This window comes from Oncorhynchus nerka, linkage group LG24, assembly GCF_034236695.1.
Source record: "Oncorhynchus nerka isolate Pitt River linkage group LG24, Oner_Uvic_2.0, whole genome shotgun sequence".
NCBI lineage: Eukaryota > Metazoa > Chordata > Actinopteri > Salmoniformes > Salmonidae > Oncorhynchus > Oncorhynchus nerka.
In genome coordinates, this window is record NC_088419.1 from 69,648,902 (window position 1) to 69,666,569 (window position 17,668).

The 17,668-nt window shown below is 43.7% G+C and overlaps 1 protein-coding gene across 1 annotated transcript in view; it reads right to left on the minus strand.

The window, feature by feature from the left end:
• The window catches only part of LOC115108748 (PR domain zinc finger protein 5-like), a 53,876-nt gene extending 37,038 nt beyond the window's left edge, over positions 1-16,838 (minus strand). The window contains 13 exon segments of the mRNA XM_065009107.1: positions 1,024-1,025; positions 3,036-3,129; positions 5,347-5,504; positions 5,759-5,843; positions 7,675-7,754; positions 10,457-10,578; positions 10,697-10,753; positions 10,755-10,772; positions 11,015-11,192; positions 11,743-11,911; positions 13,062-13,184; positions 15,801-15,887; positions 16,717-16,838. Of these exon segments, the coding sequence (XP_064865179.1) occupies positions 1,024-1,025; positions 3,036-3,129; positions 5,347-5,504; positions 5,759-5,843; positions 7,675-7,754; positions 10,457-10,578; positions 10,697-10,753; positions 10,755-10,772; positions 11,015-11,192; positions 11,743-11,911; positions 13,062-13,184; positions 15,801-15,887; positions 16,717-16,806 (1,263 nt within the window). The 5' untranslated portion in view covers positions 16,807-16,838.
• Between the last annotated feature and the right edge of the window lie 830 nt (positions 16,839-17,668).

The following is a 17,668-nucleotide window of genomic DNA, read 5'->3' on the forward strand; positions in this document are numbered from 1 at the left end:
ACTACAGCCTGGTGTTATATTCCTCACGCCTTAACTCAGTGACTCCATACCACAGAGACTATTGTTGAGAAGTGCTTTACAGGGGGATCAGTGGGTTGGATAGTGTGTGTTTGCTTGGCAGAGTGAGTACTGGCTCCAAACGTGTGTTAATTCTCCCATTACAAAGAAGGAACATGATGGTCAGCACAATAAAGTGGGACACAAGTAGACGCCTGTGTGCGTTAACGCTCTCGTGGTCCCATAAAAACCTTCCACCATGAATATTCATGTCAGGGACAGGCTTCATTAATGCTGAGGTTTTAAGTCATTCAGAAACATGATTGATTATGAGAAGAGATGAAGGGCTATTGTTCATTCAATAAAGCCTTCAGAAACACACACGGATACTCAAACACACACACACACCGAGGATCATAACACACACTGAGGGCTTACCACTGAGTGACATTTGACCCCACGTAAAGGTGTAATATGTATTTCAAGTTAAAATGATATGATAGCTGTTCTTCATTTTCTCACAGCGGAACACACAAGTGAACAGAGACATCACATAAACACACAGAGATTTAGTCTCTTTCTCTCTGTATATATACTGAACAAAAATATAAACCACATGTAAAGTGTTGATCCTATGTGTGATCCTATCCTATGAGCTGAAGTCAAATATGCCAGAAATGTTCTTTATGTACAAAAAGCTTATTTCTCTCAAATGAGAGTTCTCCTTTTCCAAGATAATCCATCCACCTGACAGGTGTGGCATATCAATATGCTAATAAAACAGCATGATCATTACACAGGTGCGCACATTGTGCTGGGGACAATAAAAGGCCACTCTAAAATGTGCAATTTTGTCACACAACACAATAGCGTGCAATTGGCATGCTGACTACAGGACTGTCCACCAGGGATGTTGCCAGATAATGTAATGTTCATTTCTCTACCATAAACCGGCTCTAACGTTGTCTTAAATAATTTAGCAGTATGCCTACCGGCCTCATAACCACGCCAGCCCAGGACCTCCACATCTGGCTTCTTCACCTGTGGGATTGTCTGAGACCAGCCACCCGGACAGCTGATGAAATTGAGGTGTTTTTCTGTCTGTAATAAAGGCCTTTTGTGGGGAAAAACTCATTCTGATTGGCTGGGCCTGCCTCCCCAGACTTTACCATACTTTCTTCCCACATGCTGTTTCTCTTATTCTCTTTGCTCTCTTCTCTCTCTCTCACACACACACACACACACACACACACACACACACACACACACACACACACACACACACCTGATACATAATACCAGTCTCAGCCTCATGGCCCAGTATCCTAGTGATTTGTGTGAATAGTGATCTGTCTCCAGAGACACAAGCAGGAAATGCCTTGAGCTTCACAATCTCTGTGTCATCGGTCTAGACTGGGAGACCATGCAGGACTCCATCCTGCCAAGACCAACTGTCTGTAGGGCTCCTCAGTCCTCAATGACCACTGTGTCTGTCTGGCAATGACACTCAGGACTAGGAGGACCACTGCGTCTGTCTGTCTGGCTATGACACTCAGGACTAGGAGGACCACTGTGTCTGTCTGTCTGATTGGCTATGACACTCAGGACTAGGAGGACCACTGTGTCTGTCTGTCTATCTGTCTGACTATGACACTCAGGACTAGGATGACCACTGTGTCTGTCTGTCTGGCTATGACACTCAGGACGAGAAGGACCCCTGTGTCTGTCTGTCTGTCTGTCTGTCTGTCTGTCTGTCTGTCTGTCTGTCTGTCTGTCTGTCTGTCTGTCTGTCTGTCTGTCTGTCTGTCTGTGTCTGGCTATGACACTCAGGACTAGAAGGACCACTGCGTCTGTCTGTCTGGCTATGACACTCAGGACTAGGAGGACCACTGTGTCTGTCTGTCTGGCTATGACACTCAGGAGTAGGAGGACCACTGTGTCTGTCTGTCTGTCTGTGTCTGGCTATGACATTCAGGACTAGAAGGACCACTGTGTCTGTCTGTCTGTCTGGCTATGACACTCAGGACTAGGAGGACCACTGTGTCTGTCTGTTGGTCTGTCTGTCTGGCTATGACACTCAGGACTAGGAGGACCACTGTGTCTGTCTGTCTGACTATGACACTCAGGACTAGAAGGACCACTGTGTCTGTCTGTCTGTCTGTCTGGCTATGACACTCAGGACTAGGAGGACCCTTGTGTCCGTCTGTCTGGCTATGACACTCAGGACTAGAAGGACCACTGTGTCTGTCTGTCTGTCTGACTATGACACTCAGGACTAGGAGGACCCCTGTGTCCGTCTGTCTGGCTATGACACTCAGGACTAGAAGGACCACTGTGTCTGTCTGTCTGTCTGTCTGTCTGTCTGTCTGGCTATGACACTCAGAACTTGAAGGACCACTGTGTCTGTCTGTCTGTCTGTCTGTCTGTCTGTCTGTCTGTCTGTCTGTCTGTCTGTCTGTCTGTCTGTCTGTCTGTCTGTCTGTCTGTCTGTCTGTCTGTGTCTGGCTATGACACTCAGGACTAGAAGGACCACTGCATCTTTCTGTCTGTCTGGCTATGACACTCAGGACTAGGAGGACCACTCTGTCTGTCTGTCTGTCTGTCTGGCTATGACACTCAGGACTAGGAGGACCACTCTGTCTGTCTGTCTGTCTGTCTGGCTATGACACTCAGGACTAGGAGGACCACTCTGTCTGTCTGTCTGTCTGTCTGTCTGTCTGTCTGTCTGTCTGTCTGTCTGTCTGTCTGTCTGTCTGTCTGTCTGTCTGTCTGTCTGTCTGTCTGTCTGTCTGTCTGTCTGTCTGTCTGTCTGTCTGTCTGTCTGTCTGTCTGTCTGTGTGTCTGGCTGGCTATGACACTCAGGACTAAGAGGACCACGACACAGAGGACCAGGAGGTTGTGGAAGCCCTCAGTATCTCATGCTAAAACAAGGTCTGAACTAGGGGCTATAGTATCTATGTGTTGTAGGGGCCCTGAACGTAGGTACTAGTGGCTATAGTCTCACACTATGAGAGATACACAAACAAACTCATACTTACTGTTGTGGATGAGCAGGTGGCCCTGTAAAGAGAAGGGGGTGCGGAACAGGGCCTTGCACTCCTCACACTGGAACGGCCTCTCCTCTGAGTGAGTCTGGCGAAAGAACAGGACAGCATTTACGGTTAAGGTACACAGCATCACTGAAAACTACCTCTGATTTCCCCTCTCTACATATCTTGGTATAAATATACCAGTTAGCTGACCATCAAACCCTACACCTTCCTTTCTATTTAATTGACTAATATAGAGTAAATAAGTATTTAATGATGTTGTCAGTTCGTGTATCAGAGCTAATGTGTGGCCCTGACACCCACTAAATACACTGCATTTGGAAAGTATTCAGACCCCTTGACTTTTTCCAAATGTTGGTACATTACAGCCTTGTTCTAAAATTGATTAAATAGTTTTTTTCCCTCATCAATCTACACACAACACCACATAATGACAAAGGAAAAACAGGTTTTTAGAATTTTTTTGCAAATGTAACACAAATACAAAACGGAAATATCTCATTTACATAAGTATTCAGACCCTTTACTCAGTACTTTGTTGAAGCACCTTTGGCAGCGATTACAGCCTCGAGTGTTCTTGGGTATGACGCTACAAGCTTGGTACACCTGTATTTGGGAAGTTTCTCCCATTCTTATCTGCAGATCCTCTCGAGCTCTGTCAGGTTGGATGGGGAGCCTCGCTGCACAGCTATTTTCAGGTCTCTCCAGAGATGTTAGATCGGGTTCAAGTCCGGGCTCTGGCTGGGCCACTCAAGAACATTCAGAAACTTGTCCCGAAGCCACTCCTGTGTTGTCTTGGCTATGTGCTTAGATTTATTGTCCTGTTGGAAGGTGAATCTTCGCCCCCAGTCTGAGGTCCGGAGCACTTTGGAGCAGGTTTACATCAAGGATCTCTCTGTAGTTTGCTCCGTTCATCTTTCCCTCGATTCTGACTAGTCTCCCAGTCCCTGCCACTGAAAAACATCCACACAGCATGATGCTGCCACCACCATGCTTCACCATAGGGATGGTGCCAGGTATCCTCCAGACTTAACGCTTGGCATTCAGGCCAATGAGTTCAATATTGGTTTCATCAAACCAAAGAATCTTGTTTCTCATGGTCTGAGTGTCCTTTAGGTGCCTTTTGGCAAACTCCAAGCTGGCTGTCATGTGCCTTTTACTGAGGAATGGCTTCCGTCTGGCCACTACCATAAAGGCCTGATTGGTGGAGTGCTGCAGAGAGTGGTGTCCTTCTGGAAGGTTCTCCCATCTCCACAGAGGAACTCCAGAGTTCTGTCAGAATGACCATCGGGTTCTTGCAGCAGACATTTTCTGGTACCCTTCCCCAGATCTGTGCCTCGACACAATCTGGCTCTACGGACAATTCCTTCGACCTCATGGCTTGGTTTTGTGGGACCTTATTTAGACAGGTGTGTGCCATTCCAAATCATGTCCAATCAATTGAATTTACCACAGGTGGCCTCCAATCAAGTTGTAGAGACATGTCAAGGATGATCAATGGAAACAGAATGCACCTGAGCTCAATTTCGAGTCTCATAGTAAAGGGTCTGAATACTTAAATAGGTGTTTCTGTTTTTTATTGTAAATAATTTTGCACAAATTTCTAAAAATCTGTTTTCACTTTGTCATTATGGGGTATTGTGTGTAGATTGATGAGGGGAAAAAATAATTGAATCTGTTTTAGAATAAAGCTGTAACATAACAAAATGGGGAAAAAGTCAAGGGCTCTGAATAATTTCCGAATGCACTGTACATCTCATCTATTCTCTCACTCCCTCTAAATCTCCATCTCTTCTCTTGGTTCAATCTGAGCGCTGTCTCCTGTCTCTGTGTTGATGTGGGATCAGATGTGTGAGCATTGGGGTTTGGGTTAGAGTTAGGGTTAGGCCCCATGGTTGATTTGGTATGTTGACTTGATGAAGACAAGTAGCTTGAGGGGCTAAGGTTCAAAGTACATTTGTTTATGTGTACCCCACTTTGCCCCCCACATGTCTGTCTGAGTGACACCCTATTCCCTTAAGTAAATATGGAAGTCTTCAGGGGGAGGCAGGCCACAGACGCCACAGAAACCCAATGAAAACTGAAGAGACGTCTAACAATGTTAGCTCTGAAGAAGTGAGAGTATGCTTGTATGTTAGTTTGTGTATGTATGCGCTTGTTAAGTTTCAGCATTATCTCCATCAGTAAAACTTGCATATTAAAAACCACCCATTTAAATCTGTCACATCCACCTTTTATGTAGTTGAAGCATTCTGTCATTCTGAAAAGAGACTACAGCTTTCTGACCCTCCCTGTTCACCTTCTTGTGGTTCTTGTAGACGTTCCTGTGGGCAAACTCCTTCCCACACAGCTTACACTTGTAGGGCTTTTCCTCACTGTGGATGATCTTATGGGCCGTCACCTGGTCCAGACGCTTGAACGAACGACTGCAGACCTCACAGGTATACGGACGTTTCTCTAACCAGGAACAGAGAGAGAGAGAGAGAGAGAGTATACGATGTCTGAGTGTAGCTGTGTGTGTGTGTGTGTGTGTGTGTGTGTGTGTGTGTGTGTGTGTGTGTGTGTGTGTGTGTGTGTGTGTGTGTGTGTGTGTGTGTGTGTGTGTGTGTGTGTGTGTGTGTGTGTGTGTGTGTGTGTGTGTGTGTGTGTGTGTGTGTGTGTGTGTGTGTGTGCGTGTGTGTGTGTGTGTGTGTGTGTATGTGCTCTCTTACCTGAGTGAGTGATCATGTGGAGCTTAAGCTGATTGGTCGAGATGAATTTCTTGTCACAGGCAGCACAGTCGAATATCTCATGTACCTGGAGATACATAAATTAGCCAACAGACCAGATACAGGGGGGTTATGTAAGAGACAGAGATCATGTATTTCACTGCACGCTGTGTTCTGTAAATGACAATGTATGACCTTGATGTGTAACCTTTTCCACACTTGCAGGCAGAGGAGTATTCACAGACACACATACACACACTCTTTCACTCCTTGCTCAACTACGTCTGCACACAGAAATATAATTAAACAGCTGAAAAGTTTGAATCCTTCTCCTGCTCTCAGCATGGTTTGAATAATAGCACATTTGATAGCTGTTCCGCCTAATGCTACAATATGCTGAGACTGAAATGCTCCTCTGCTCAGAGCTTCAAAGATTGAGCAGTCCAGGATAATTCTAATAATGACTGGTTTAAGTAGCTTTTGTGCAAACGTATCATTATGCTAAGTTGGAGTGCTCTAGTGCGAATCATAATCCTGGGTTCTGAAGTGTCTGTCTCTAGCTCAGCTGTGACATGTCTTCTGTTCTATAGAACTTTGGCCCAACAATGTTTCTCTTTCTTTGCTTCATGTCTTTTTAACTTCCGCACACGACTGTTCCAATGAAGTCTGTAACATATGAGCTGTGTAAGTAGGACCAAATAAACTACTTCATACAAGAGAAGAATGAAGCATTGATTGAATTCGGGTGGCAACTGACCCAAATCTCCCTGTATCAATACACATTTTCTGTGTCTACTGTCAATGAGGAAAGAGCCTCTCTCACAGACAAAGACTGACGATTAGAGCATCAGTAATACAGGAAAGCTTATTAAACCTTTTTCAAGTTCACATGTGCCACGTATAGAATGGATAGGACTGGCACTGGCAGCATGAAAAGGTCAGAATAGGGCAATGTACTCTTCCTTTTCAAATACATTGGGTGGCAGTTTGGAGATAAGAAAAACCTGATTGATTGACTGATAGTTCTTGAACAGATCATTTAAACATGTCTAAGTGATTAACAGTAACACAACCTTTGCTGATGAAGTGTGTTCATTATGAATCTCTTATGACCCTGTTCAGTTCATTAGAGTGGATTAATGTCTTCTGATTAATCTCTTGGATCAATGTTGACAGGGAACATGACACCTCACCCAAACACCAGCTGGGTTCACGGGTCATAAATATAAAATCCTCATTTGGATGGGAAGCCAAACCAATTGCAAGTCAATCAAATAACTCACTGCAAATACACTCTCCAAGATAATTCACTTCAAGCATATAAAGATGCTTCACTGTGAAATAGTTCATGGTGGAAATACCTTACCTCCATTAATCTCTAAAAGTAATGTAACATAATGGTTCTGTGGTTCTGTCATTTTTCAGGGTCCATCTCTGAGAGGTAGAATCCTGCCGCCACGGTTAAAGCCTTATGGTCTACTCACCATGCCTCTTAGGTTTCATGAGAGTCTGTGAGGATGAGCTTGTGAAATTAAAACCAAACTTTCTCTACTGTCACACGGTCTGACAATGTAACATCTTGAACATAAAGCCAACCTCCTTCTGAGAGAGAAGAAGAGTGAGACAGGAGACAGAGCGTGGGATTAGGGGACAGGAACAAAGAAATGGAACAAAAAGAGATGGAGGGATATGGAGGAAATAGAGCTTAAAGGAACAAACATGGCCAGTGTGAAACCAACCAACCACACACACCTGACCCTAGACACCAGAGGGCTACGTGGACTGGGAGCCATTACAACATACACCTTACACCTATCCAGTCCTTCCAGATCTCTGAAGGATCAAAACGCATCTAGGAATACATGTAAAACAGAGGCAGTGAAAAGGTGAGACAGTGAGATAGTAGGTAGGAGCCTGACCTTGCAATGTTCCTGGAGGTTCAGTAAGGAGGAACATTTCCTGTTGCAGATGGTGCACATGAGCTTCCGCCTGGAACTTCCTGAAACACAATGATTGGACAAGCAGAGTTACCAATCCTGCTCTTCATGCCTCAATCTACATTGTGATGATGTCGTGGCTAGCAATAGCAACAATGGTTAGGGCATTCCACATGTTAGTGAACAGCATAATCACTCACCTCGTGGCAACGCCAATTCCATCGGAAGCAAATACACACATTCTATCAGATAATCACTTGAGGTCAAAGTTTAATTACCAGATGTATGTTCTCTTCTGATGTAACATAAACATGACAGGGTCACTAATGAAGGCTGTCTGCATCTATTGCCCACATATTGGTTAGATCAACGTTGTTTCTATGTCCCTCCATGCACCTTCTGTGACTTCTAGGAAGAGTTAAACCCACATAACCCCAACATTTCTCCAAGTTTTCACCATGATTGTAAATCCCTAGTTATTTTGTTGCTGAACCAAATTCATTTCTGAAGATGATTATTTATTTCATGTGATGAGTGATTCATTTACATCTGTCCCTCATTTTAAAGTCAACCCTGCTACATGAACTGAACTCTGAACTCTAAAATATGATCAAACTTTTCATTTAAAAAAAGAAAACATGCAAGGAACATTGAAAATCTAAAAGTCAAATCATCATGTAAAAGCAGGTGAGCTGGTTCTACTCTGTTCGGCCATTTGCTGGTGTTTTGTGGAGTAAAACTGAGCAGGTCGAGCATAACACGTCAACCCTGTTACACGTAGATAGAACTGTTTTAAATATAAATAGTTTATATATATTTTGTGATGCTTGCATTCAATTGCCACTGCCTGTTGCACACAACAAGCTTCCATTCCCCCAGTCACAACGGGACTCATGGTTGATTTAAGGTTCACCCTGTTACGATCAACCCTGTTACCTTATTTGGCATTTAATAGGCACTTACTTTTGTAATTCATTTAATTTAACCTCGAAATGGGAAAACACATTTTTTATTAGGATAACCATGTGCTCTTTATAACAGAATGTTAACATTTTGTGAAATCAAAATTTTCTTTAGACCAAGTTACACTTCTCAAAAAGCACAGAATTGATGAACGACCCATTTATTTACGAGTCATGTGTGCCATATTTATAGAGCCGACACCATATCCCTCTCACCTACACACTCTATACTGACCAGACTGCTAAAAGATCAAAACAGATACTTGTTTCAAAACTCAGCAAAAAAGAAACGTCCTCGCACTGTCAACTGCGTTTATTTTCAGCAAACTTAACGTGTAATGTATGTATTGTATGAACATAAAAAGATTCAACAACTGAGCCATAAACTGAACAAGTTCCACAGACATTTGACTAACAGAAATGGAATGATGTGTCCCTGAACAAAGGGGGGGTCAAAATCAAAAGTAACAGTCAGTATCTGGTGTGGCCACCAGCTGCATTAAGTACTGCAGTGCATCTCCTCTTCATGGACTGCACCAGATTTGCCAGTTCTTGCTGTGAGATGTTACCCCACTCTTCCACCAAGGCACCTGCAAGTTCCCTGACATTTCTGGGGGGAATGGCCCTAGTCCTCACCCTCCGATCTAACAGGTCCCAGACGTGCTCAATGGGATTGAGATCCGGGCTCTTCGCTGGCCATGGCAGAAACCTGACATTCCTGTCTTGCAGGCAATCACGCACAGAACGCGCAGTATGGCTGGTGGCATTGTCATGCTGGAGGGTCATATCGGGATGAGCCTCAGGAAGGGTATCACATGAGGGAGGAGGATGTCTTCCCTGTAACGTACAGTGTTGAGATTGCCTGCAATGACAACAAGCTCAATCCGATGATGCTGTGACACACCGCCCCAGACCATGACGAACCCTCCACCTCCAAAGCGATCTCACTCCAGAGTACAGGCCTCGGTGTAACGCTCATTCCTTTGACGATAAACGCGGGTCCGACCATCCCCCCAGGTGAGACAAACCGTCAGTGAAGAGCCCTTTTTGCCAGTCCTGTCTGGTCCAGCAACGATGGATTTGTGCCCATAGGCGACGTTGTTGCCTGTGATGTCTGGTGAGGACCTGCCTTACAACAGGCCTACAAGCCCTCAGTCCAGCCTCTCTCAACCTATTGCGGACAGTCTGAGCACTGATGGAGGGATTGTGCGTTCCTGGTGTAACTCGGGCAGTTGTTATTGCCATCCTGTACCTGTCCCGCAGGTGTGATGTTCGGATGTACTGATCCTGTGCAAGTGTTGTTACACGTGGTCTGCCACTGCGAGGATGATCAGCTGTCCATCCTGTCTCCCTGTAGCACTGTCTTAGGCGTCTCACAGTACGGACATTGCAATTTATTGCCCTGGCCACATCTGCAGTCCTCATGCCTCCTTGCAACATGCATAAGGCACGTTCACGCAGTTGAGCAGGGACCCTGGGCATCTTTCTTTTGGTGTTTTTCAGAGTCAGTAGAAGGGCCTCTTTAGTGTCCTAAGTTTAATTGCCTACCGTCTGTAAGCTGTTAGTGTCTTAACGACCGTTCCACAGGTGCATGTTCATTCATTGTTTATGGTTCATTGAACAAGCATGGGAAACAGTGTTTAAACCTTTTACAATGAAGATCTGTGAAGTTATTTGGATTTTTACAAATTATCTTTGAAAGACAGGGTCCTGAAAAAGGGACGTTTATTTTTTTGCTGAGTTTACTTCATCACCAGTGTGGACTATATGTCTGTATACATGTCTGTGAGACGGAGACCAACCTGTGTGGACGTTCCCTTTGTGTTTCTTCAGAGAGTCTTTGCTCTTGAACCTCTTCCCACAACTCTCAGCCTTACAGATGAACCTGGCGTCTCCTCTACACGCCTCCTTGTGCTGGTCATAACTACACACACACACACAGAAAATACAGACACAGTCACTCAAATACACAGGAACAGATGGCAGCCCCTGTATACATATTATGCTAATGTGTATGTTCGTATCTAGTTATGTAAGCCTACCTGGACTCTGAGCTGAAGGTGATGTAGCAGATGGAACACTGGTGGTGGACCCAGGGTCTCCGCACAGTGCAGAACACTGAGGGCAAAATGAAGGAGGTATACAGAGTCAGATAGGAGTAGGCTATAAAGATATGAACAGCAATACTACTATATTTCCAGGTGTCCTACATCTGAAAACGAATAAAGAGGCTGATTCAGTTGTATGAAAATGTGTGCAAATCTGTCAGTTCCACTATATGATCCACTTGGTAGCATACTTCTGTGTAACTCAATAGAGTGTCAGGTAAGTAGAGTAGAGAGATGATGTAGGCTACACACTGGCTCTGCAGGGCTTGTTTGATGAGGAACTTCTTGCCACAGTTCCTGCACTTATACTCCTTCTCCTCAGTACTGGGTCTCTGGTGCAGGCTCTGGAGGTGGGCTGCTAGGATCTCCTTGCTAGGGAAGCTGCTCTCACACAGCAGGCACGGGTGGTCCTCCTTCTTGATCACCAGCTCTGCACACATACAGTCATTATTACAAATTACACACACATGCAGCCGTATCAGCTGTGTGTGACTATTAGCTGTGTGTAAGTATCAGCTGTGTATGAGTATCAGCTGTGTGTGAGTAGCAGCTATGTGTAAGTATCAGCTGTGTGTGAGTATCAGCTGTGTGTGAGTATCAAGTATCAGCTGTGTGTGAGTATCAACTTTGTGTGAGTATCAGCTGTGTGTAAGTATCAACTTTGTGTGAGTATCAGCTGTGTATGAGTATCAGCTTTGTGTGAGTATCGGCTGTGTGTGAGTATCAGCTGTGTGTGAGTATCAGCTGTGTCTAAGTATCAGCTGTGTGTGAGTATCAGCTGTGTGTGAGTATCAGCTGTGTGTGAGTATCAGCTGTGTGTGAATATCAAGTATCAGCTGTGTGTGAGTGTGAGCTGTGTGTGAGTATAAGCTGTGTGTGAATATAAGCTGTGTGCAAGCATTACATACTTCAAGCATAAACTGTTGGACTGACAAAACACTGTTTATGAAGGTTTAGGTAAAACTTTGTTAGGCATTTACCCATTTCAACGAGATGTTTGGCATCTTTGCTGTTTTCATCTTCATATTTGATGATTTCCTCTTCCTCCTCCTCTGACTCTTCCTCCATATCACTGTCCAGGTAGCCTATCAGCAGCTCTGTGTCTGTCTCAATGTCGTCCACTGCCAGGTAGAAGATATTCTCTCCATCCTGAGAGATCAGAACCACAATCACCCCCCCCCACACACACACACACACACAGAAAAAAGGGGTAGCTGAAGGTTGAACTCAATAAACCTAGACATTCGTCTGCTGAGGCTTGATTAAGGTTGAAGGTCAAACACTCCAACTCCTAAACATGTCGTCATTAACTTCCACATCCTAAAGGTCACGGTCTAATCAAATCCAAGCGTCATTTTCTTTTGGATAAGGCATTTATAAATACACATATATATTAATTTAACAGAGAAACACAATAAATGTAACTTTTGATGTAACACAGAGCTCTAACACACATGAATGACCTTTGAACAAGTGATCACTTTAGCACTGTGGCATTAATGACAGAACCTCAGCCAGAAGATCACAGGTTCTGTTCTACTTCCCTTCTAAATTCTCCCTTCTACCATGGTTTTTCTTTTTCCTCTAGCTGAGATATCCCAGGCCAAACCCTGACTCGTGTGTGTGTGTGTGTGTGTGTGTGTGTGTGTGTGTGTGTGTGTGTGTGTGTGTGTGTGTGTGTGTGTGTGTGTGTGTGTGTGTGTGTGTGTGTGTGTGCGTGCGTGCGTGCGTGCGTGCGTGCGTGCGTGCGTGCGTGCGTGTTCACGACTTTGGCCAATAGATCTGATTGTGTATGGGTTGTATGTGTTTGTGGGTTTATGGATATAATTAATCTGATCTTAATCACATGTTTTGTTACATTTCAATGTAAGGGATGCACAAAGCACTAGAGAAGATTTTCATAATAAGAGAGAGAGAGAGAGTTACTTACAGCTGTGAAAGACACCTCAACTCATACAACTCATACAGTCATCAGACAGAACCACCATCACATCTCCTTTTGATATGGCAGGCTTGATCAGTAACACATGGTGCAATCTTACAAGCTGTCTGCACAGGCAGACAAAACAAAAAAATCCACATTCCCCTTCATTTCACTCTCACTATCCATCTCAACTCACTCTCACTAACTTTCCCTCGCTTCTCTTCTAGTCTTTCTCTCTGATGTCCATCTCTCTCTCCTTCTCCCTCTCTCTCTCTCCCCTTCTCACTCAGAGATATGTGCTGATATCCAGCTCTATCTGTGTCTCTCCCTGTAGATACGTCTGAAGGTGTTACTATCTTCAGCGTGGGGCTGTACCTGGATTGCTGCCAGGTTCTTCTCCTCTTGTGATGGCGCCTGATGGACAAAACGCAGCCAGTTGGCATGGCGAGGGTTACTGGCATCCAAAACATAGAGCACATCGCCTTTATTACCTCGGACCTGAAACAGAAAACAGACATGCCTATCAAGAACATGAAATACTGTTGGCTGGAATTAACGTCTCACTTCCATACAGACCGAGCTTCTTGATCTAGCTTTGTGTTCATCTGGAGATGCTGTTTTACAAACTAAATCACAGTTGCCATGAAAAACCCTGTGATATAAAACAATGTGGTTCTATCCAATATAACATGAAAGTCATAGATTACTAGATGATTATATAACACTGAGAAAGAATATAAAATGCAACATGCAACAATTTCAAAGATGTTACGAGTTACAGTTCATATAAGGAAATCAGTCAATTAAAAAAATGAGGCACTAGTCTATGGATTTCACATGACTGGGAATACAGATATGCATCTGTTGGTTAAAAAAGGGCAGGGGCGTGGATCAGAAAAACAATCAGTATCTGGTGTGACCAGATATGCAGTGCTACACATCTCCTTCACATAGAGTTGATCAGGCTGTTGATTGTGGCCTGTGGAATGTTGTCCCACTCCTCTTCAGTGGCTGTGTGAAGTTGCTGGATATTGGTGGGAACTGGAACACGCTGTCGTAGACTTGGATCCAGAGCATCCCAAACATCCTCAATGGGTGGGTGTCATGTCTGGTGAGTATGCAGGCCATTGTGGAATTGTGTACAGATCCTTACGACATCCTTACGACATGGGGCCGTGCATTATCATGCTGAAACATGAGGTGATGACGATGGATTAATGGCACGACAATAGGCCTCAGGATCTCATCACAGTATCTCTGTGCATTCAAATTGCCATGGATAAAATGCAATTGTGTTCGTTTTCCGTAGCTTATGCCTGCCCATACCATAACCCCACCACCACTATGGGACACGATGTTCACAACATTGACAACATTGACATCAGCAAACACTCGCCCACACGACGCCATCTGCCCGGTACAGTTGAAACCGGGATTCAACCGTGAAGAGCACACTTCTCCAGAGTGCCAGTGGCCATCAAAGGTGAGCATTTGCCCACTGAAGTTGGTTATGATGCAGAACTGCAGTCAGGTCATGACCCTGGTGAAGACAACTGACAGTTTGTAGATTCGGTTTGTAGATTCGGTTGTGCAAAACCACAGTTTCATCAGCTGTCATCTGAGGCAGAGCCGGATGTGGAGGTCCTGGGCTGGCCTAGTTACACATGGTCTGCGGTTGTGAGGCCGGTTGGACATACTGCCAAATTCTCTAAAATGACGTTGGAGGTAGATTATGGTAGAGAATTGAACATTACATTCTCTGGCAACAGCTCTGGTGGACATTCCTGCAGTCAGCATGCCAATTGCACGCTCCCTCAAAAGTTGAGACTGTGGCATTGTGGAGTGTGACAAAACTGCACATTTTAGAGTGGCCTTTTATTGACCCCCGCACAAGGTGCACCTATGTAATGAGCATGCTGTTTAATCAGCTTCTTGATATGCCAAACCTGTCAGGTGGATGGATTCTCTTAGCAAAGGAGAAATGCTCACTAACAAGGATGTAAACAAAATTGTGCACAAAATTTGAGCGAAATAATCTTTTTGTGCACATGGAACATTTCCGGATCTTTAATTTCAGCTCTTTAAATGCTGCATCTATATTTTTGTTCAGTGTATCATTTCAGACCTGAATTCTTTATGGCTGACATATAGTCAATTACTTGTACTTTTAACTACACAGAAAATAAACATAATCTCACTGATCTGAAATGTAATTAAACCTGTCCCTTATCTCAGATAAATTCAAAACCTCATGATGGGGATAAAACATAGTTATAACAAAGGCACACAATGCGGGTGGAGTTTGCCAAACCAAGACTCATTACAAAAACAAGACTCTACAGTCAACAAGTGTATGTGCATCAAACTAGAAGCTCCAATTAAGCATCACCTGTGCTGTATCTGAACCGCCACAGAATTCATCTATTTAGCCTTTCATTTCAATAGTAGGCCTACAATGAACATAAATATTATTTATTGTATTATGTAAAAGTAAGGTAGTCTGTTTTAGTATCACCTCGAACATCAGTCTGGTGTCTGTGCTGTGACTGCAGTGTTAAAGGACTGAAGGTAGTCTGTTTTAGTATCACCTCCCACATCAGTCTGGTGTCTGTGCTGTGACTGCAGTGTTAAAGGACTGAAGGTAGTCTGTTTTAGTATCACCTCCCACATCAGTTTGGTGTCTGTGCTGTGACTGCAGTGTTAAAGGACTGAAGGTAGTCTGTTTTAGTATCACCTCCCACATCAGTCTGGTGTCTGTGCTGTGACTGCAGTGTTAAAGGACTGAAGGTAGTCTGTCTTTTAGTATCAGTCTGTTTTAGTATCTCCCACATCAGTCTGGTGTCTGTGCTGTGACTGCAGTGTTAAAGGACTGAAGGTAGTCTGGTTTAGTATCACCTCCCACATCAGTCTGGTGTCTGTGCTGTGACTGCAGTGTTAAAGGACTGAAGGTAGTCTGTTTTAGTATCACCTCCCACATCAGTCTGGTGTCTGTGCTGTGACTGCAGTGTTAAAGGACTGAAGGTAGTCTGTTTTAGTATCACCTCCCACATCAGTCTGGTGTCTGTGCTGTGACTGCAGTGTTAAAGGACTGAAGGTAGTCTGTTTTAGTATCACCTCCCACATCAGTCTGGTATCTGTGCTCTCATCCAGCTCACTTGGTAGTTTCTTCTCTCCAGCAAAAGGGCCAAACTTTTCCCCCTTGTAGAAAACACACGTTGTCAGAATTTGAGGATACAAGATATTCATTTTCTTGTCTTTCTTTTTTACTAAGAGGCATTTTCCATTTTGTCAGGGGCTATGTGAAGGCAATCAGATATAAATTGTGCAATGGAATAGATGCCAAAAATAATGTAGTAGTAAACATTGTAAAACAGTATCGGACTATAGTATTATAATACATAGTATTGTCCATGAATCCATCCTATGCGTTTCACTTTGGACCTACAAGTTGTAGTAGCCTAGTTCAAACACCCAACAAGAGGGGGTGTGGTCAAGATGTGCTCCTCGTGAATGAAGCATTCATGTTCAAAGTTTTGACCAATGTGAGATTGTAATGAATAACGTTTGGTAGCCTGGCCATTTGCAGTGTTTAAGAACTTTCAGTAAAAAACATTGTTTGCACCATTTTCAACCACCATTGTTTGTAACATTGTCAACTTGGTTACAATATTGTGTAATCGCCTATAATACTAGACACATTTTGAGTATGCAAGTTAAATGACAGCATAGGAAACGTACTTTAGAAAGTGTTCAATATGTATCAATACGTGTTACCGTGTAACACACGAGAGTTGACTTCTAAGTGAACATTGTTATGGAGTGAGCTAGTTACAGTATCTACATGGCACTGCACCTCAGAGCAGCATTAAAGTAGGCTATGGCTTGAGATTTTGGGAGCGACTCGCAAAAAGAACCCAAAATACGAACAGAAAACTGCCTTTCTCCCATTCACCGAATGAGTTTTGCACGTTGGTAAGTTTCTTCATGCCCAAAACATACAAAATTGTGCTGTCCAAAAAAAAAAAAACTTTTTCACTTGTCTCGCCGTGTAAAGCCCGATTCCATCCTGGACATTAGATGATTTCAAAGAAAATCTATCTGGCACATACATTCCCAACATCAAATCAAATATCAAATCAAATCAAATTTTATTTGTCACATACACATGGTTAGCAGATGTTAATGCAAGTGTAGCGAAATGCTTGTGCTTCTAGTTCCGACAATGCAGTAATAACCAACAAGTAATCTAACTAACAATTCCAAAACTACTATCTTATACACAGTGTAAGGGGATAAAGAATATGTACATAAAGATATATGAATGAGTGATGGTACAGAGCAGCATAGGCAAGATACAGTAGATGGTATCGAGTACAGTATATACATATGAGATGAGTATGTAAACAAAGTGGCATAGTTTAAAGTGGCTAGTGATACATGTATTACATAAGGATGCAGTAGATGATATAGAGTACAGTATATACGTATGCATATGAGATGAATAATGTAGGGTATGTAAACATTATATTAGGTAGCATTGTTTAAAGTGGCTAGTGATATATTTTACATCATTTCCCATCAATTCCCATTATTAAAGTGGCTGGAGTTGAGTCAGTGTCAGTGTGTTGGCAGCAGCCACTCAATGTTAGTGGTGGTGGTTTAACAGTCTGATGGCCTTGAGATAGAAGCTGTTTTTCAGTCTCTCGGTCCCAGCTTTGATGCACCTGTACTGACCTCGCCTTCTGGATGATAGCGGGGTGAAAAGGCAGTGGCTCGGGTGGTTGTTGTCCTTGATGATCTTTATGGCCTTCCTGTAACATTGGGTGGTGTAGGTGTCCTGGAGGGCAGGTAGTTTGCCCCCGGTGATGCGTTGTGCAGACCTCACTACCCTCTGGAGAGCCTTACGGTTGTGGGCAGAGTAGTTGCCGTACCAGGCGGTGATACAGCCCGCCAGGATGCTCTCGATTGTGCATCTGTAGAAG